Source organism: Pogona vitticeps, chromosome 2 (assembly GCF_051106095.1).
Source record: "Pogona vitticeps strain Pit_001003342236 chromosome 2, PviZW2.1, whole genome shotgun sequence".
Lineage (NCBI taxonomy): Eukaryota > Metazoa > Chordata > Lepidosauria > Squamata > Agamidae > Pogona > Pogona vitticeps.
The window spans coordinates 133704785-133724882 of NC_135784.1; the positions used below are offsets into that span (position 1 = coordinate 133704785).

At 45.9% G+C, this 20098-nt stretch overlaps 1 protein-coding gene across 4 annotated transcripts in view; it reads left to right on the top strand.

Annotated features, from left to right (window-relative positions):
- Positions 1-20098, top strand: part of RHBDF2 (rhomboid 5 homolog 2) — an 81109-nt gene that overhangs the window by 44862 nt on the left and 16149 nt on the right. For all 4 annotated transcript variants that reach the window (XM_072990482.2, XM_072990484.2, XM_072990483.2 and 1 more), the window contains exons 4-17: positions 128-320; positions 998-1210; positions 2705-2833; positions 4488-4618; positions 5252-5437; positions 7052-7163; positions 8886-8960; positions 9258-9419; positions 10510-10619; positions 10802-10865; positions 11569-11663; positions 13044-13119; positions 15609-15709; positions 16301-16454. In XM_072990482.2, coding sequence (XP_072846583.2) covers positions 128-320; positions 998-1210; positions 2705-2833; positions 4488-4618; positions 5252-5437; positions 7052-7163; positions 8886-8960; positions 9258-9419; positions 10510-10619; positions 10802-10865; positions 11569-11663; positions 13044-13119; positions 15609-15709; positions 16301-16454 — 1801 coding nt within the window. The remainder of the gene's footprint in view (positions 1-127; positions 321-997; positions 1211-2704; positions 2834-4487; positions 4619-5251; positions 5438-7051; positions 7164-8885; positions 8961-9257; positions 9420-10509; positions 10620-10801; positions 10866-11568; positions 11664-13043; positions 13120-15608; positions 15710-16300; positions 16455-20098) is intronic.

Genomic DNA, 20098 nt, shown 5'->3' on the forward strand with positions numbered 1-20098 from the left:
TTCACGTAATACAGTCCAAGTGCCACTTCAGTACTGTTACCTATGCAACACTTGCAGTCTTGACATAGGGTTACTTCTGAGCAAGAGTGTTCAAGTGAGTCCTTTGTTTTCTGTTTCCCATTTACAGAGGGGCAGCCCAGTGGTTCGGAGTCAGCAACAACTGGGATGGGAAGCGGCAGCACTGGCAGCGCATGAGCCTGCAGCACTGCAGCCTACGGTATGGAAAACTCAAACCTGCCTACCGAGAAATGGAGCTGCCCAGCCAAGAAGTCCCTTCCTTCCAAGGCACAGAGTCTCCCAAGCCAAAGAAGATGCCCAAGGTAGGCCAGTTCATGTGAACGTGGTGATTGTCCTCTTGGGTGTCGTTGCCAAGAGAACCAATCTGGTGCATGGGTGAGAGTGCAGGGTTCTGGCTTGGACATCAAGCTTCATGGTGGACGTGGAGGTGGTGGCTTGGCAGGGGCAGGCTGTTGAACTTCTGTGCTCAGAATTCGGCTCTCTCTAGTAGAATGCATGCCTCACAGGCAGCAGCTCATAAATTCCATCCCAAGTGTCTTCAGGTAAAAGGCTCAGGTAGCAGGGGATGCGAAAGATCTACCTGGGACACCAGTGAGCCACCGGCAGTCAGAAGTGGAGAGCTTAGAAAAGTGTCCTTGTGCATCCCAACTCCCAGAGCCACCAGCCATGTAGGCTGGGGTTAGGTGTTGTTCCAAATAGTTAACATTTCCAAACTCTGCAGAGAGGAGAGCACACTATGATAGATGATGGACCAACAGTGTAACTTGATAGAAGGCAGCTTCCTGTGTCCATCTATGATGTTGTACTTGGCCTTAGGGCTGAGAGACTGAGAGTGATTTGATGGATCTACCTCACAAGACTGCTGTTGTGCTTCAAATGCGACCCTTACATTCCAGGGTGGGGTGAGGGCAATAAAACAGGATAGCAGCAGTTAACTTGCTTGGGTAGCTTTTGGCTCAATAGCTTTGGTTTTTTCCAGATTGTGGACCCTCTTGCCCGAGGCCGGCCCTTTCGGCACCCAGATGAAGTGGATCGCCCACGTACCCCACATCCTGTTGTACCTCCTCTGACCCCTGGTGTCATCTCCTTGACATCGTTTGGCAGCACACGGTCTGGCTACACTCGCATGCCCCGCAGGAAGAGGGAGTCGGTAGCTCACATGAGTTTCAAGGCGGCTGCAGCTATAATCAGAGTGAGTTTTCTGTTCTGTGGCTATAAGCTCCTATCTTGAACTCTGCCCGTGACCATACTCTTTCAGAAGGAACTGTTTCTCTATGTGTTCTGTCTTCTTATCCTTCTGCTCCTCAACAGTGAAACGTGACATTTGAAAGTAGCTGGTATGTAGAATTTCATCCTGAGTGGAAAATAGAATGGCCATCTCTCTCCAATTCTTACAAGGTACATTCTGGTGATGCTGTAACTCTCTGGCTTCATACTCAACTGAAAAGGGGGTATTTATTATTTTGTATTTTGCTATGGATTAAAAGTTTATAACTGTTCTGCTGACATCCGAAGATATGTTCACACAAAGGCGAGCATACACTTTTTCAGTGCTGAAATTTTATCGGTATACTCAGCGTGGACAAAAAAAATAAAAAGTTGTTTGTAAGACTGAAGCAAATATTCAGAGCAAACCCCTAGTTTGCAAGTGATGTCATTAATTTTTCTGAATATTCAGCTGGTAAAACTTGAATTCCACACTAAATCCTAATTTTAGTGAACGTTGATGTAGTTTCAGTCATTTTTAAAAAAAAGGCAAATTTGATATCTTAAGATCTTATTTCCAGTCATCACATACTAAGCTCACATTTGACCAATGAGACTGGAGTTTCTTATTCTCAACTCCCTCCTGTGAGTAGAGCCAGCCTGTGTGGCCTTGGGCAAGCTGCACCGTCCCAGAGCATCCACAGAAGAAGGGAAGGGTAATCACTACTCTGTTATTTATATGAGTGTCAGCCTCAGATGTGTTCCTTACCATCAAACCTACACTGTCTTCATATCATTAGACATACCTGTCAGGGATCCCATGACAGGTACACAGGTGAGAGACCAGTCACCGTCTCATGAGCTGCCAGGGCAAGCGTTATGAGTAGGGCACCAGGTGGCACTGTTCCATGGCATGAAGGAAATGTTGCCAGGTGGGATGGAGAAGAACTGGCTCGGGAAGTTGTTGGATTTTTTTTTTCCTGTGCCAAACTGCTGACCAATGTTTGCATAGTTGGTATGAATTTATTTTTAAAAAACATATTGATAATCCCACTTTTTTTTCCTGTAAGGGACCCAAAGTGCCCTTGGAAGGCAGGTGGCCTAGGAGAGGCAGATCTGGTGGAAGAGGGGGCTGCTCTTGCTTTGTCCTGGCGTCCGGCAGCTCTGTGTGGTGCCTTACTAATGACACCAGACTTTTTCAGCTTTGACATGAAATCTGGCTTCCTCCTTTCCACGCCTCTTCTTCCATCAAGGCTTATTACATTTCCAGCAGAGGAGGGTAGTGAGGGGAGCGGAATATTTGGCCCTTCCGGTGTTTGGGTGAAGAAAATGCCTGCAATCTTGTTGGCCACATTCTGGGAGCTGGCAGCCGAAATGTCTGCATGACCTCTTCTGCAGTGGAGTGCTGTAGAAGGACCGAACTGAAATCTCTTGCCTGCATTTGACTGTCCACTCTTCTCGTGTGTTTTCTCTGTGAAAGGGGCGTCCTGTCCTGGAGTCCTCAGCACCAAAGCGGAGGTGCAACAAAAGGAGCTTTCTTTACCCCAGTTTCATGGACGACGACGTGGTGGATGGCATGGATACTTATGACTCCTCCTTCTTCAGTAAGGCAAGCATGGTTCCATGGCAGTCTTGCCCAGCTTCCTTCTCAGGCTCCCATGGCTTTCCTCCCTTTCTCTTGGGACACACACACCCCCCCCCCCCGCTTCCCCTGGGAAGCAATGTTGTGTTATCTCAGCAAGCCCCTCTGGGATTCTGATTTCTTCCTTCCTAAGCCTCCGTCTGGCCCTCTTCTCCAGTGTGGAGTGGTGTTGAACAAATTAATTGCTTGTTATCCAGTGCAGGGTGCTTTGCTCCCTGGAAGACACTGGGGGGCAGACTTTCCACTACGACTGGGCTGTGAAATGTTGATGATGCAGCAGGAGAGGAAGGGAAAAAAAATCCTCTGCAGGTCGCCTTAAAACAAGGCTCACAGGGAGCACTCATGTTGTTTACAAGGAGAGAAGCACCATAGGGGACTTCTTGCAAGCACTCATCAGCTTGGAAATAAGGCAGGTTCTCCCCATGTGCTTGGCTTTAAAGGCCAATTGTGACGGCTTTTCCCCAGTCATGGCCAGTGGTGTGCAATTTGTCTGCAGGCTAGCTGGTGCCTCTGGAGAATTGTGGGAGAGCCTGCAGAGCTTCCACAGTCCTTTGCACAAGCTGGTGGGTGCCTCTGTTTATTGATGCCAGCAGAGCTTAGGCTTGGCTCAGAGAGGTCCTGAAGGACACCTCCTTGTGTGAGCGCTGGGAAAGCCCTTCCACCCTTGGAATGGAGCAAGAGGGTTCTGCCCGAGATGTTTTAAGACAATTTCTGCTGCCCTTACTGTAGCTCAGCAGGAGGAGGATGTGGCAGATATATAAGGAAGTGCAAGACGAGGCAGGCACTGCATGCAGCTAACAAGTGGTGTATTTCCCACTCCTGATTTCACCGGTCGGTGTCTGGCATTTGATGGTTTCCCTTGAAAGGGCCCTAATAGTAGCACCGACTGAGCTCCCAACGGCTTCCAGCCTCCTGGAAATTCTAGCTCCATCTGCTCCTTTGGAGTGGATACAATGAAGAGGTGCCCTCTCTGTGGCTGGCATCCAGTCCTGGGGTTTGCCCTTGGGCTTGAGCTGTTTGCAGGATGATATTGTCTCTCTTCCTTTTGGTATCAATCTTGTTGGTAACATTGGGGTTCCCTGCTTAGAAATCATCACGCAGTGCTTGCCTCGCATTGATCTTTGCTTGTTCCTTTCATAATAATGGGTAGCTCCCCTGTCCCCTTCCACAAACATCCCAGGCTGAACTCCCTGTTTGAGTTCTCCTTGTCGGAATGGATTGTATTCAATGGCAAGATGAAAACTTTCACTGAAAGAGAAGACAGGAGTAATCATAAGTAAAGGAGTAATGCTAGCCTTTTAGCTGTACTGCTAGGATCCTCTCAGAGATATATCTTTCTCTCACAGCCTATAACACAAAGCGACATTCAGTTCCAAGCAGTGATGGTGGGGTGGGGAGGGGGGAGACACTTTCAGTCCATTTTTTAATCTGTAAACCTCATTATGGTTGTCGCCTTTGCCATTAAATGTGTCCCTGAGATGTGGCTGATGTGAGCAAATACAGGAAATGGTGGTCACGACAGCGCCTGGGCTGGCCGATCCCAGAAGCCATTTAAGAAGGATGAGGCCTTCTTGAGGGCCCATAGCTAGGCCTTGACAGCCTTTCTCCCTCTTTTTCAAAGGTGGACATTCACGACGAGATGTGCTCCATGCCCGATGATGTCTTTGAATCCCCGCCCCTCTCTGCCACTGGCTTCCGAGGGCTTCCTCAGCCAGAGGATGGCAAGTCGCCTGAGGCTGAGCATCCAGTGCAGTGAGTCTTGAATTCTAGTTTAAAGGAGCACCAAGGCAGGGTTGGTACTGTGCTAGTTTTTCCAGGTCTGAACTTTCCATTAGGGTAGCCGTGTTAGTTTATTGCAGCCAAACTGACAAGAAATCTTGGGGCACCTGAAAAATTAATAGACTTCATTTGGCATCAGCTTTTGTAGACCATAGCTGAGGCTTCCGAAGGTATGGGCTTCCATCTACAGATTTATGTGCCAAATAAAACTTGTCAATCTTTCACTTATCATGAGGCGTTTTGTCATATCTGAGCTATTACCATCAACTTTATGTGGAAACCAAACAGCTGCCTAATCCTGCTGTTTGAGATGTGACAGGTGGCAGCCAAAGAAACTGCCTTTTTGGTGGTAGCACTGTGATTTTGGAGAGCTGCCCCCAGAGGGATGTACCATGTGCCTACTAGAACTGTGGGCAGGGGGAAACAACGCTAAACCCAACTTTGGTGCCTGAGTGTAGGAAGTGTTAATAAAATGCAGACTTCTTGATGAAACCTGCGTCTGCATGCATGAGGTTGTGGGAAGAGAGTCATCCGTCGATGGGAATAGATGGTGCCCGTCTTTCTCTGGCTCCTGTGCCTTCAGTCCAAGAACTTCTTCTCTTGCAGGCGTGCTGCATCTGCTGCCATTCCCAAGAGGGGCACACGGATTGCCTCTCGAGTCAAACACTTTGCCTTTGATCGCAAGAAGCGCTACTACGGACTGGGGGTGGTGGGCAAGTGGTTGAACAGGACGTATCGGCGGAGCATCAGCAGTGTGGTACGCTCTCAGCTGGAGATCGGAGACAGCCACAGGTAAGCATCAGGGGCTGCTGTTCCGGCTGCAGGCTAGGCAGGGTCATTGGGAAGCCGTGTTTTGTTCCAGAAGTTTTTTTTTCCCATTAGCTTCTTTGCAACACTCATCCAGCAGAATCCCTCCTGAAAGGGTGGAGCCTTCCTAATCTCTGCAGTGTCTTTGCAAGGTTCACTGCAAATGTACATTTCTCCTAATCCGAAGGACGGACGACTGATCTCTTGGCACCTTTCTTCTCCCACGTTTTTTACACATGTTGGATTAATCAAACCCCCTTTTAATGCTGCGGGGTGGCATTGTGACTAGCAGGCTAAGAAAGGCATTTCTTTTAAGTTCTGGGAATCACCTCCTTTGTACCTTCTGTTCTCATTAAGCGTAATACTTTCTGGTGCTCTTCGTTTCCGGGAACAGCCACTCTTCCACAGAATGACTGAAGCTGACCAGTTCAGACTGTTCAGACTAGTTCAGGTGATTTTTCTCCTTTGCCCAGTAGCTTATCTCACATATTTCAGGTAGTGTCCCGGTAGTGCCGGGAGGATAACATTGGGGAGGTGGGGGGGGGGGGACACTGTTGTTTGTATGGCCCTCTAAAAAAATCAGTGTAGCTTAACAAGTCATTGTGTTTAAATACACATATTCTTTCTGTTGCCCTGTGTGGTGGGTGCCACTGAAAGTTAGTATAAAGGCAAAAAGAGCTGTGAACCAAGAAATACCTGGTTCTTCTCTTGTTTTTGGCATGAACTTACCAGCTATCCTTAGGCTGACACACACACACACGTACACAACCTTTGGCTTAAGCTCTTTCTGTTTCTACTGGGGCTCTTCAGCAGCCTTGTGAGGGAAGGGTATTTTGAGCATCCCCTAAGCAGCCCTTCTTAACCTCCTTTTTCACCATGGCCATAAACACAATATGAAAGAAATCAGGATTGTAGAAGTTGCGTAACAAACCTTTTAAGATGGTGTGGGAAGAACCTTTCCCAGTCTGTGGCCCCTTCAAATGTGCCAGGGTCCCCTAGGGAGGTCATATGGCCCCCATTAAGAATGGTTGCCCTAAAGCATTCTGCTGATGCCTTGTTTCTGATTAGTGAATTCCTAATTGATAGTGATGATCAAATTCCAAAGGGGAGTTCATCCAGGAACGGGAACACAGACTGTGCTTTCCTGCCCCTGTCACTCCATCACCAAGTGCTGCCAGATGGTGCCACTGCTTCCATATGTCTAATGGACGGATCAGTAGCTAATCACTGATAGTGGCCTAAGTCTCCTCCTGCTCCTTCTCCCCCTGGAAATCCTGAAGGTAGCCACCAATATGGTTCTTCCAGCTCTAACTGAGCAGCCTTACCCACTGTGGTTTTTTGGGAAGGAGGAGATTACTGGGCGGATGATGGATAGATGCCAGTGAAAAAACACATCCGTTCCAGCATTAGACAATGGGGACCTTTTGTTTGTTTCCTTAAGATGCTGATATTGCCCGTCTTGCTGCATCGGATATGCAATGTTTTTCTCCATTTTTCAGGCACAATCTTTTCCCTAGCAATTTATACCTACCTAATTCTTCATTATGAATTCTGGTCTCTAATGCTTTCTTCCCCCTGCTTTATCCTGGTCCACTGTAGGCCCTACTTCACTTACTGGATCACCTGTGTCCATATCATCATCACTCTCCTGATCATTTGCACCTATGGGATTGCGCCCGTTGGCTTTGCCCAACATCTGACAACAGCCTTAGTGAGTCTAATTTTATCTTAATCCTCCTCCTCCATTTTTTTTTCTTTTTTTGCTGAAGCAGCCTCTGAAAAGCCTTAGGATCGTTGACAAGGTTTTTGAAAATCAAATGCATAGAATACATTCAACTAGGGCCATATTTTGGATTTGGAATTTAGTCAGGAAATGAAGTGAAGCAGGGGTATTTTTCTGTTTCTGTGCTGATCCAAAGCAAAGTGCGTAGACCTGAAGCAATGTTCAAATCAAATTTGGGCTCTCCAAAGTATCGAATAAGCTGGCAGGATAGCTCTGCAGAGCCAGAGGTTGGGGGTTCAATTCCTGTGAGCAGGGCCAGCCTGTGTGGCCTTGGGGGCAAGCTGCACAATCCTAGGGCATCCCCAGAAGAAGGGAAGGGTAAATCTCTTCTGAGGATTCTTCTCTTGGAAAACCCTGGTAAGGGTCACCATAACTCACAATTGACTTGATGGCATATGTTAATTATGGAAGCATCAACTAATTCTTCAGTGCTTTCAATGGTTAAAAATCCAGAGTAGCAGCTTTTTTGGGGGGGAATCAAGGGCAACAGACATAGGGTGGCAAGATGGATTCCTGTGAGGGAAGGAGCTGAGCAAGGAGCAGAATTAGATGCAGCAAAAGAAGGGGGCTGCAGTCTATGAAAATTTATCTCAAATGCAGTTTGCCAGCCTTCAAAGTGTCAGAAGACTTTCTGTGGCTTTTGCTACAATAATGTCAGGTTCTAATAAAATGTAATGAGTACCGGCTTGGTAATAAACTTAATCTTTCCTCATAATGCTCACTGGAGGGACATAATCCTTAACCAATTTTCTGAAAACAAACCCTGGCAGATCTGTCACACTTCTTTAGAGAAAGATGTTAAAAACAAAGGCGTCCCCATTGAGAATCGGGCCGTTGGTCGTGTAGGGGAGCAGAGCAATTCTGGATGACGTGAGCACACAACACGGGGGGAGTTCTGCGAAATACTCTAATCCCAAGCTCTTTTGGACTTAACTAGGTGATATCCTGTACACACAGCTCTATACATGTAACGGAGGTGGTATCATTGCTGATTAAAGGCAATCAGCCACTAATTAAGGGGGATTTCAGTGTGTATGTGACTTATACACAATGTGACAAAGGTGCGTATGCCCCGAAACCTTCAAAGGAAGCCTTTAGTCAATGGCAACGTGCTGCTGTTGATGCCATGGTCACTGCTGTGCACATGGAGCTGCCACCGTGTCAGAAACAGAACCTTGAATGGTGTATGAATACATGATGGTTCTCAGTGTAGATCTCCGTGAGCCTGTCTAGTGTTTCTCCTTCACAGCCATCTGTTATCAGCGAGGATGTGGCCCCTTTCGGGCAGAACTGAAATTTATGGAGAGTCTTCCAAGAAATCTGTCTTTTGTGGTGGGAATAAATAGCAGAGCTCTGTGTAAAATGAATGGGGCCACTAAAAGCCTGGCTGGGTGTCCAAGACCTAAATCTGCAGCTGGAGAACCCGATAGCCACAGATATTTCTGACAGGAGGACAAAATGTGACAAGTTCAAGTCAGGGTTATTTGGATTAATCGCCTGAATGTATGAAGCCGTAGTTTGATATGTCTGTCAGGGTTAAATTCAGTCTCTCGTTCGCATCAGAACTTTGCAGCTGGAAAACAAAATCCAGTCTGAATTTTCTTTCAGAAGGTTGATTAGTAACTTGTCAATTTCTCCATCCCGTTACAGGTGCTGAGAAACAAAGGGGTCTATGAGAGTGTGAAGTACATCCAGCAAGAGAATTTTTGGATTGGACCAAGCTCGGTAAAGGCTGCACTTCCTTCTTGCCTGCATTGTTCTCACTGAGACAGTGTTTCTCATGTTTAGAGGAAATTGAGTGTCTACAATGTAGGGAAGAAAATCACATCTTACCGAAACAGGAAGGCCTTGTGATCTTTTGGTTTTTGTCAGTTGCAACAGCCTACAGACTGAAATAAAATTTAGTACTTAGCTGGCAGTTGATGTTACTGACCACTCACCACGATGCTGATTTGGTCAAGCTTGAAAGAGAAACCTTTTTTTCTTTACTGAGAATTTTTCCACCACCATTTTGCCTTTCAGATTGACTTGATCCACCTCGGGGCCAAGTTTTCCCCTTGCATCCGAAAGGACCAGCAGATCGAGAAGTTGATTGAGAAAGAGAGAGACCAAGAGCGCAATTCAGGCTGCTGTGTCCAGAATGATAACTCTGGGTGTGTTCAGACTCTGCGCAAGGATTGCTCGGTGAGCACGACAGTCCTGAGTATTGCTTTGGGCATGGCCAATTCCTTTGAATCTTGGTTTGAGGTTGCCTTTATCTCCCTTCATGAGCCTGCTCGAACATTAAGATCATCTCTGTCTCGGTCCTGCCACCTCCAATAGTGCGTTCGGTGGGGACACGGGAGAGAGGGCCTTCTCTGTCACTGCTCCCAAACTCTGGAACTCCTTCCCACAGGAGGCCAGACACGCCCCCATCTTTGCTGTCCTTCTGTAAGCAGGCATAGCTTTCCCTGAGTGACTGGCTGCCTGATTGGGTCTTTTTTTTTCAATGGGCTGCTGTGATTTATTCCTTTGAAAGTGTTTTGGTCTTGCTCATGGTTTTTTGTATGATATTTGCTTGATTTTTAAAAGTATTTGAATACCTACTGCCGCCCAGAATAGACCTTTGGTCTAGATGGGCGGGGTAGAAATCTAACTAACGAACGAACTAAATAAATAAAAATACTGCTGTTAGCTTGAGAAGGCTGTGCCTTTTGCTGTTCTGCCTCCTCCAAAATGTCTTGCCATCTCCAATGGGTGAGAAAGCAGAGGCATCCTTCTGAAGGGCAAGTTTGAGATCTTCCACTGAACTACCGGCAGCTCGACAGATCTCTCGTCCAGAAACAAGGAAGTGACCATTCTGCAAATTACGTGTATATAATGTTGGAGTCAAAAATACCTGTTGCGCTACAGCTCTTGCCACAAGTGTTGCTTGCATTTTACATGCCAGCCATAGCCCAGAGAAGTTAATCTAATTGCTTTAGGGATATGAAACCAAGCTTAAAAGATCTCTAAATGTCCTTCTCAATCTTGAAAGAGGAAAAGCCTGAATTAATTTCCCACAATTGATACGGCTTAGACAACATCTCCATAGGTGACAAATTCAGAAGGGAAGTCCTCATTCAGCCCTGCGAGTGAGCTGGGATTGAGGGGGATTCTTTGCCATCTTTTTTAAACAATATATTATTGTATTGGCTATATTAGGTTTGAAGTACATACCATACATTGTTATCTCCAAAGTGTTACCCAATGAAATATTATGACCAATACACTGAGAAAGATGTTTCCCTCATAGGAAACACTGGCTACTTTTGTCAAGTGGCCAGACTATAACCCGCCAGCTGTAGACCCCAGCAACTCCAGTGTGAAGAGGACATCCGGTGCTGTGTGCTCTCAGGACCCCAGGTACCTGTATGTTCATGTGTGTCTGTGGATGTGTCAATCTCTCACTAAAGGGACAGACTCTGTCCTATGAATAAGACACAGAAATAAAAGTGAGAGGCATAGTATGTTAGAACTTGGCATGTTGAAGTTTAAAACTCTGGGAGTCTGCTTCAGCTCCTCATTGCTGTCTGTCTGTCTGTCAGGACTTGTGAGGAACCAGCCTCAAATCAACCTCATATCTGGCCAGATGATATCAGCAAGTGGCCGGTAAATATTTTTTCCCTTCTTTCAATTATTTACATTTATTTTTGCTTTCGTTTCTGGGGTGTTTTTTTTTTTGGATGTGTATCTGCAAAGATATCCCAGAATGCAGTAACAAGTGGATATTGTTATTCATTTATGTTACAATTTATTTATTACTTATATTCCCATGTTTCCATTGCAAGGTAGCATTCTTAAAACATAATAAAATCCATGAAGACAAATTGAAGTGTAGAGTCATTAGTAATAACTAAATCATTAGATAAAACAAGACAATAAAAACAAAATGTTAAAGTCATCACTATAAATTAAACATTGTCCTATGCCAATTTAAAAAGAAGGGTCATGTCTTCACACTGTTCCTAAAAACGGCAAGAATGAAAATTGTTCCCACCTCTAAGGGAGCCATGCAGGAGAAAGTTCTCACCTGCACAACTGTCCAGCAGGTCTCTTCAAATCCTGGAATTCTCAAGCAGCTTAACTTCTAGGCAAGTTCGTAATGAAATAGGGCAGTTTCTTAGGTAGCTAAGCCCCAAGCCATTTAGGGCTTTGAAGGCCAAAAACAGCACCTTGAATTGAGCCTGGTCAGCAATTGACAACCAGTGCATTTCAGTAGTATGCACCAGTTGACATCTTGCATGAGTAAGATCAATTAATATTCAGAGTAACATCTTTCTTTTTCTAACTCTACGTCACCTTCTGTTGACAGATATGCACCTATCAGGCCAAAAGCAATCACTCTGGCCTCTTGCATATGGATTGTGACATCAAGGGAAGACCATGCTGTCTTGGAACCAAAGGCAGGTAAATAGTCACCATCCCAGGAGTATCCAGAGCTGCTCCAAAGTGTGTTGCTTTGGGAGCTGTTGCGCCCATTCCAGCTTGGGGAGGAAGAGCCCCGTCTTAGAGCCAGTCTGTTTCACAAAAAACTCTTCTGGTTTGGATTCCATCAGCTTCCTGAGCAATGCTACTGTCGAAACATATGTGAACTTACTGGGGCAATGTGTAACAATATATATCTCAATAATGTAGTTTTTAGCTCTTAGGCTGACATGAAATAAACACAGACACAATCCAAAATCTACATTAAAAACAGTAGTGTTATAAAGCAATCTGTTAAAAGTTGCAGAGGTTAAAAGAGGCTTTTGGAGAATGGTGAAAGGTGCTTTGTGCCACAGAAGACTCTTGTGCCTCCACTGCAGAGGTGAGCAAATTCCCAGCAGTGAATGGGTCATCTCACTGCACCCCCAATTTGGATTGTGTGCTAAGTGGGTGGTGGCAGTAGCAGCATCCTTTCCCCCCATGTTACCCACCTCCTTCTGGACCCCTCAGAAATAGTGCATTTCTCGGCAAGGGTGGAATGGGGCTGGGAACCTGATTCTACACTGGGATTTAAGGCTGCGCTGTTTTCCATGGTGGCAAGGGCCCTTTGGTTAGTGGGCCACAAAAATGTTGTGGAGGGAAGCTATTGTGGATGAACTCTTCTTTTCTGCACTGAGAGGGGAATGCAATGGTAGAAGAGAAGATTGTCCAGAAATTAAAACATCAATCTGTTGGTCTTGTTTCAGTTTAGGTGTGTTCATTTTGCTTTCATTTCAAATCATTAGCAGGTGGATAGCTGGAGACACAGTGTTGCTGAGCTTTCGCTGGTCAAATCCTGTTACATAAACTACATCTCCATGAGGATGATAATTATGTGTGGGGAGTAGTAAAAGAGGTTCTGTTCCAGTTCTGGGGCTTGGCTGGACTGTTGTATAATAAGTCTCATTACACTTGAGTAGAGTGAGCCTCATTATTGAAGAAAGGACCTCTGCTAGAAAATCTCACTAATGGTGGAAACTGCCAGTAATTAAAGAGTTCTTCCTTCAGTTACAGAACAGGATTTGTTTGCTGCTAAAATATGTGAATTGTATAGGACAGTGGTTCCCAATTGTGAGTAACTCGGGTGTTCTTGGACTGCAACTCCCACAAACCCCAGCCAGTACAGCTGGTGGTGAAGGCTTCTGGGAATTGCAGTCCTAGAACACTTGGCTTACCTAGGTTGGAAATCACTGATATAGGAGACAAAAGCTTATGCCGTGAAACATTGCCAGTCTTTGAGGTACCACAAGACCCTTTACTACAGATAAGGAACAGATACGATACTAGTGTGACTGTATTTCTGTTTTTGTCCATTTTTACTAGCTGTGAGATCACTACTCGGGAGTACTGTGAATTCATGCACGGCTACTTCCATGAAGAAGCAACACTCTGTTCACAGGCAAGTGATACTTTCCAATGTATTAGAGAAGGCAACACTTTTAAAGTTACTTGTCAAATCTGGTGGTGTACGTTCTAGGAAAAGAATATACAGCAAACCACTTTGACTATGCACCAGATCCTTTTTTGAAATGAGAAGCTAAACAGGATTGGGCCCAGTGAAGGTTGGTGGCTTCTGTTTCAGCGGGCAGTGAATCTGGTTTTAGTGTGAAGTTTGGAAGAATTAGCCAAAGTGCTGATTCTGTTTTGGAGATAGGGTTAAGCACCTGGGATAGCTTCTGGAAAGTTTGGACTAAAATCCAAAGCACATTAATAGTTGCACTAATATCTCCATTCTTGAAAAAGAGGCCACCAGATAGGGCTGGGAAGAACCCGTAAAGAGCCACTACTGCCAATTAGTGTTGCTGACTATGTGGGGCTTAATAGACTCAGTATTTCACTCAGGATGAGGTAGCTTCCTGAATTTCAAAGTAGACCTTTAAGAAAGTAGCCGTACTGGCTCAGCTTTCCTCTTTTTCTCAGCAATGAGAAGAGCTTCAAAGGCAGGGCTGGCATCAATGCTAGAGATCCGGTGCTTCAGCCAGGGTCTATGGCTTCCCCATCACGGATTCTCTCCTCTTTGAAAACAAAGCCCCCCTAGCCTGGTGTGCCAATCAGGAGCAAGTAGCTGAGTCTAACAACCATCTCCCTCTGCAGTATCCAGGAATATTATGTCAGGGCAGCATGGGAAGCGAAAACCCAGCTTCCCAGAACTCCTTGCAACACTGCTGCCAAGTAAGCCTCCCGTGGTTACCAGCAGAAGGAAGGAGGGGGCTTACGACAGGGTAACTGAGAGCAGGACCCCTTCACACTCAAAGCGAGTCCTAAGCCAATCCTTTTCATGAGTGGTGGCTTGTGTAAGTGTATGGAGAGCCTGAACTTAGTGTCTCTCACCATACTATTCAGTCCTTGCCTATACAGTAAACTGGTTGCTCCTCAGAGCCCCTTCCTAGTTGTTGTAAATCCTTAGGAGACATTAGTCTCCTACTGAAGGAGGAGAGGGAGGTGGGTGGCACCCCGGGTTAAACCGCTGAGCCACTGGGCTGTCGATCAAAAGGTCGACGATTGGAATCCACGCGACGGAGTGAGCTCCCGTGGCTTGTCCCAAGTCCTGCCAACCTAGCAGTTCGAAAGCATGTAAAAATTGTGAGCACATAAATAGGTGCCACCTTAGTAGGAAGGGGACTGCCTTCTGTGTCTAGTCATGCTGGCCACGTGACCACAGAAAGTGTCTACAGAAAAAAACACCAGCTCTTCGGCTTACAAATGGGGATGAGCACTGGCGCCTAGAGCTGGACATGACTGGATTTAATTGTCAAGAGGAGTCTTTACCTTTACCTTACTCAAGGAGGAAAACGTCTGAGACCTGCATGGCTTTTTATATGCATACGCTCACTTGGTCTGCATTCCTTCAGCCTCTCTTACCTGCTCTTTGCATTTAGAGATTGAGAGAGAGAGAGAGAGAGATTAATCTCTTTGAAACTCTGCTCATTCTTTGAGCAAAGAAAGCTGGGTGTTTTGTTAAAGTGTGATGCCACCTGAGAACAGACTGTGGTTTTCCTTCTCCTGGCTAAGAAACCATGCCAGCATTATCCACAGCAAATGTGCTTGTGTTATCTTCTTTGCATCTGAGTAAAAGGCTGTATAGCTCAATGGGCAGAGTGCATGTATTGCATGCCAGAGGTTCAGCCTCTGGTGGTGGCAATAAAAAGGAGTTGTGGGGGTTTGAAGGTGGTAGAAAACCTTGAGGATTCAAAAGGTGTCTTGCCTGTTAGAATGGATTATGCTGACCTTGGTGGGCAAATGGCATTTCTTCATCACACAGCTGTTTCAGTTGTTTTGAGCGTTCAGAGGCCCAGATCAGCAGGGGGAAATGGCTGGTTCCTTCTCATCCCCGGCAGCATCCCTTTAATGGCGTGTTCCTCCCATACCTCCTCAGTTCCCTAAAATCTCATCTAGTTTATGGAAATGTTTAAAAGAGGAGGCTCTTTTTATGGCAAATGGTTGTCAGAAAAGAGCCTGGGGCAGAAGAGGCTGCTTGCTATCTATTATGAAATGAAGGATTTTGTACACACTCAGCTCCCAAAGTCTTAAGAGGATCAACCATTAATGGGGGCACTGAAGCAGAGTGGCTCCAAAGGCTTTTATTCTCTCCAATTTCCACTTGTGTGCACATTGTGTGCTATTCGTTTCCTTCAATTGTATTATACTTTTAAACCAATATATTCAAGGAAGTATACATGGGTCTCCCCGCCCCAAGACTATCATTACAGCAGATTTGTGAGGTGGGTCAAGCTGAACAAGAGAGTGGGATGGCTAGTCACCCACTGAGTTTTAAGGCTCAGGCAAGATTTGAACATGTATCTTCCAAGGCCCAGTCCAACCTTTTAATGTCTGAGTCCTGCACCTCCGTTCTCTTCCTCAGTCTTCTCTTGTTCTTGTTCTTCTCAGGTACACTGCATGGGTGAGGTGTGTGGCCTCTTGCCATTTTTGAACCCAGAGGTTCCTGACCAATTCTACAGACTCTGGCTGTCTTTATTCCTTCATGCTGGGTAGGTAAGAAGAACGGCCACTCCCTTGGGAGAGGCAGCCTTAGGGCAAGGACTGTGTTCTGCAAAGATGCTTTGGCTTTGTTTGTTGTGGGTTTTCCGGGCTGTTTGGCTGAGTTCTTAAGGTTTTTCTTCCTAACGTTTTGCCAGTCTCTGTGGCCGGCCTCTTCAGATGACAGGAGTCAGAACTCTGTCTGTGCTCTGTTGCAGTTTGTTTGGACAGTTAAGTATTTATAGCTGTGGGATCAGCTTTTGACCTTTTCAGGAGATTGAGTGATTATGGTTATCAGGGTGTTTTTTGTTGTAGGTGTATTGTTGTGATAAGGGGGAGAGATCCAACTCTACCCAGCCACAAGGACCAGTGATCACTGCACACAAAAGAACAGCTAGCGACACCCATCAATCACAGTAATAGAAAATCTCTCCCCTGATCACAACAATACACCACAACAATACACTACAACTTGTCCTTTGCCTCTGGTGCCTTAGGTTGGCCCTGTGGATCTGAATGCAGTTAGGAAAGAGCACTGTTTGCAGCATGGAGGCATTTGTGTGTGTGTGGGATAAAGGCTTTTCCCTGCCTCTTCCCTGCAGGATCATCCACTGCCTGGTGTCTGTGGTTTTCCAGATGACTGTCCTCAGGGACTTGGAGAAGCTGGCTGGCTGGCTGAGGATCACCATCATTTTCATCCTTAGTGGCATTACAGGCAACCTGGCCAGTGCCCTCTTCCTTCCATACAGAGCAGAGGTAAGGATGATGATTGACAACTCTGCCTTTAAAAAAAACAGAGAATAAATAGTACCCATTATGAACTTAAGTAATAGGTGCACCAGCTGTATTCAGAACTGGCTGTTTCCTGCAGCACAGAAGATCAGGAACATTGGAACGTCTATAAAGACAGTGGAGAGCTTGCTCATTCTAAGCTGTCAGCAAGTCTGTTTTTCATCTGTGTGCCGGAGAGTGACAAGAATGTGGCAAAAGACGATCAGTAAGGATTGGTGTATTGAATGGATCTGACTTTAGCATCAGATTTCCAGTTTCTGAACTATTTGGCAAAGGAAAGGGTTTAACAAGTTAGATAAACAAGTCGGGAACTTTTTATATAGTGGAGAAAAAGCTGAAGATAAGAAAGCTGCCTTTTAATGGTCCTGCTTCTGATCAGTGGAGATTGAAGCTCCTTGGCCTGAACTTTATCCTCTCATCTCCTCCCTTTCTTCTGTTTGGCACATGGCAGAAGCAGCCTGAGCAATGAAGGTGGTGTGAGGGCCTGTGGGTGATATTGTTGTCTGTTGTGGGCCAGTCTAGCCAGCTGCCAGGCAGTTCTCCTGGCTCAGTGCAGGCAGAGAAAGCCAGCCTAGAGGAGTTTGGAAGGAACTGAGTGATGGGGCGGTTGGCAGGTGGAGCAGAGGAAGGGAGCGACTGCTTCAGCTTCCTTGTTCACTTGGTAGGAACAGAGGAAATGGGAGCCAGCCAGGTGGAGCCAGCGCTTACCTCAGGCTTAACATTTCGCTTTGGTAAAGTGGGCTGGATCAGCAAAACCTCAGATCTCCAATTAAACATAAGAGATTTTCTTTTTTGAGAGTCTTTTATTTCGGCTTCTGATTGGAAATCGGAGATTCTCCCTGCTTACGTGCCATTGATGCTTCCAGGACTGCTTTTAAAAGCCTAATTGCAAAACTGAAAGGAACAAGGTGGGGCCACAGCTTCCTGTTCTCCAACCATCTCTTGAAAAATGCTACACATCATATCCAAGAGGAGGGCCTTACATCAGTACTGGTGTCTGCGATCTGGGTGGCTCCCGTCCACTTTGAGACGTGCTTCTCCAGAGACAGTTCTGCCCACTGACTCATAAAGCAGGCTCCCCACCCCTACTTCAGCTCAAATGATGTCTTTTTATTTATTTTAAACCAAGGTTGGTTAAAACACTTGCTGATGCAAGTGTAATCTTTGCTCTGGATCAGATGTGCCTTTCTGTTACCGTGCGGAAGCTCTCAGTTTAAATGGCATCTCAGCCAGGACGTTCACAGGTAGCTCTGAGGAAATCTCTCTCTCAACATACCTCACAAGGGTGATGTGAAGAGGAATGTTGTTGCTCATAAGCTTTTTTGGCAGGGGTTCCCCACATTTTTAAGAGATTGTTTTGCCCCTGGAATACTATTGGCATTTAGTACATAGCTCTAATGTGCCCTGCCACTCTTAACACAATGAAAGAAGTTTAGTTTTGAAAGTGATAATTTTAACAAATGAATTAAAAAGATACATATACAGAAACTTACACTTATTTATTTGTTAAACTTGTCTAAACACTACTCTGGGTGGTTTACATCCAGCGATGAGTTAAGCGTGAAGCAAAACAAATCATGAATATAGTGAAATACAAACACAACGTATAATCAGTAAAACAACCATCAAATAAACCGCTGAAAACCAGACGATGCTGAGCAGGCCATCTAAAAGTAGTCAGTCATATTACGCTAACAAGAGGATGTTCCCAAAGGCTTCAGTAAACCCCCTTGTCTTGAGCATCTTCTTAAAGGCAATCAGGGAGGAGGCCAGGTGTAGCTCCACCAGTGGGTCTTTTGCTAAATGTTTACATCTGTGAGTGTTTAATGTCTTCTCCTCGTTTGGCTGTTTTAGAAGGTGGGAGGTCATCCAAAGACCCTGAAGTAGTCTGGAGTCTTAGAGAAGCATTTCAAGTGTCTTCCAGTGGGATACTCATATGGTTTTATTCCAGTAAAAGTAACCAAGAGTTGGGTGACCCCTTAGAACCTGGAGGACATCAGCCCATGATGTCAGACACCTCCGATGATGTGGCCTGTAGTCTGTGGATGCTGGTGCTAAGTAAAACGTCTTAGACTTCAAAGTACCACGAGACCCTTGACTGTTTTTGCTGCAGTAGATCTTTGTTTCCTTCCTTGGCTTGGCGTTGAGAACGCCTCCCTTGCGTTCTGTGAGACACAACCCAGGCAGGATGAGGCTGGAGTGAAAGCAGCTCTCCAGCCTCCTCATGCTGAGCTGGCACGTGCTGGCTGCCCTATTTGTCCACACGTGAGGGCACCCCTTTGGAGGGATATAGCAGGCAGGTGGCTAATCTGAGGTTCTGCCAGGCTCAGAAACAATCACTCCTCTAATCCTTTGGACTACATCAGCAGTTTCTTGATGTGTCTGAATAGAGGTTGCTGCAGCCGGCTGTTGAGTCACCGGAAGGCCTTCAGCATACCTACCAACAGAAATCTTCCCTAGCATGGCTCATTCCCACCCTTTGGCACATGGGTCTTGGGGTGGCCCACTTTGATTAATGCGGAATCCGGGGTGATTTTTATACAGTGGGGTCTTGACTTAAGAACGGCTTGAGTTAAGAACATTTTGACTTAAGAACCACTCTCATAGGAAAATATTGACTTGACTTACATACTTAGATTTGAGTTAAGAACTGAAAAAAACCCACGTGGGAGGCAGGGAAAGTGCAAAATGTGAACTTTCAGTTAACTGTTGGCCAGTGAAAAGGGTGCCGGTCTGCTTCTTCACTCCTCCCAGCGTTTAGAGAGTGGATTGGGAGACAGTCTTCAGACTGCCTGGTACTGTACTGCCTGGACTGTATTTTCCCTGCCTTCCCTGAACCTTTCTTGACCTAAGAAAAAAAGAAACAAAATATCCCCCTCTAGTGGTCGAAGGCAGAATAGCAGCTTCCCATTAGTTTCTATGGACGGAAAAGAGCAGATACGGATCAAATGGTTTTCAATGCATTCCTATGGGAAATGCAGATTTGACCTGAGAACTTTTTGACTTGAGAACCACCTTCCAATACGGATTAAGTTCTCAAGTCAAGACCCCACTGTATACTGTATATTGGCCTACAAATCCTGTAGTTCTCCATTCTGGGAGCTCCATCTGACAGATTCATACCTAACGTGGCTCACTTGGAGAAAAGACTTTGTTGGGGAGGCTTTGAAGCTTAGCCCAGGCCCAGCTCTCCACCAGGAGCTTCATGTGCAGAAACGGAAGATGCCCCACGGCTGGTTGGAAGCTTCTTTTCTCAGCAGGAGATGAGGGCAGAACCCTGCCTGTGCTAAACCTAGAAGCTTTCCCAACAAGGTCTTTTCTCAAGGTGAGTCACTTCTGGGTTCCTTAGGTGTGGGTCTGTTACATGGAACTCTCAGAATGGAGAACTATGGGGTTTGTAGTCCAAAAAAAAGACCTCCAAAATTCCCCATGCCTAGTGCCAGGTAGACAGTACCTCATATGCGGCAGAGGTGCACAGGGTAACAGAGGTGTGACAACCCCAGACCTACTGGAGGATGCCACAGTTTCACTAAGCTGCCACCAACCATTCCCTGTAAGAAGTCACACAGACCAGGGATGGATTTTTAACAAATAAAAGAATAAGGTTT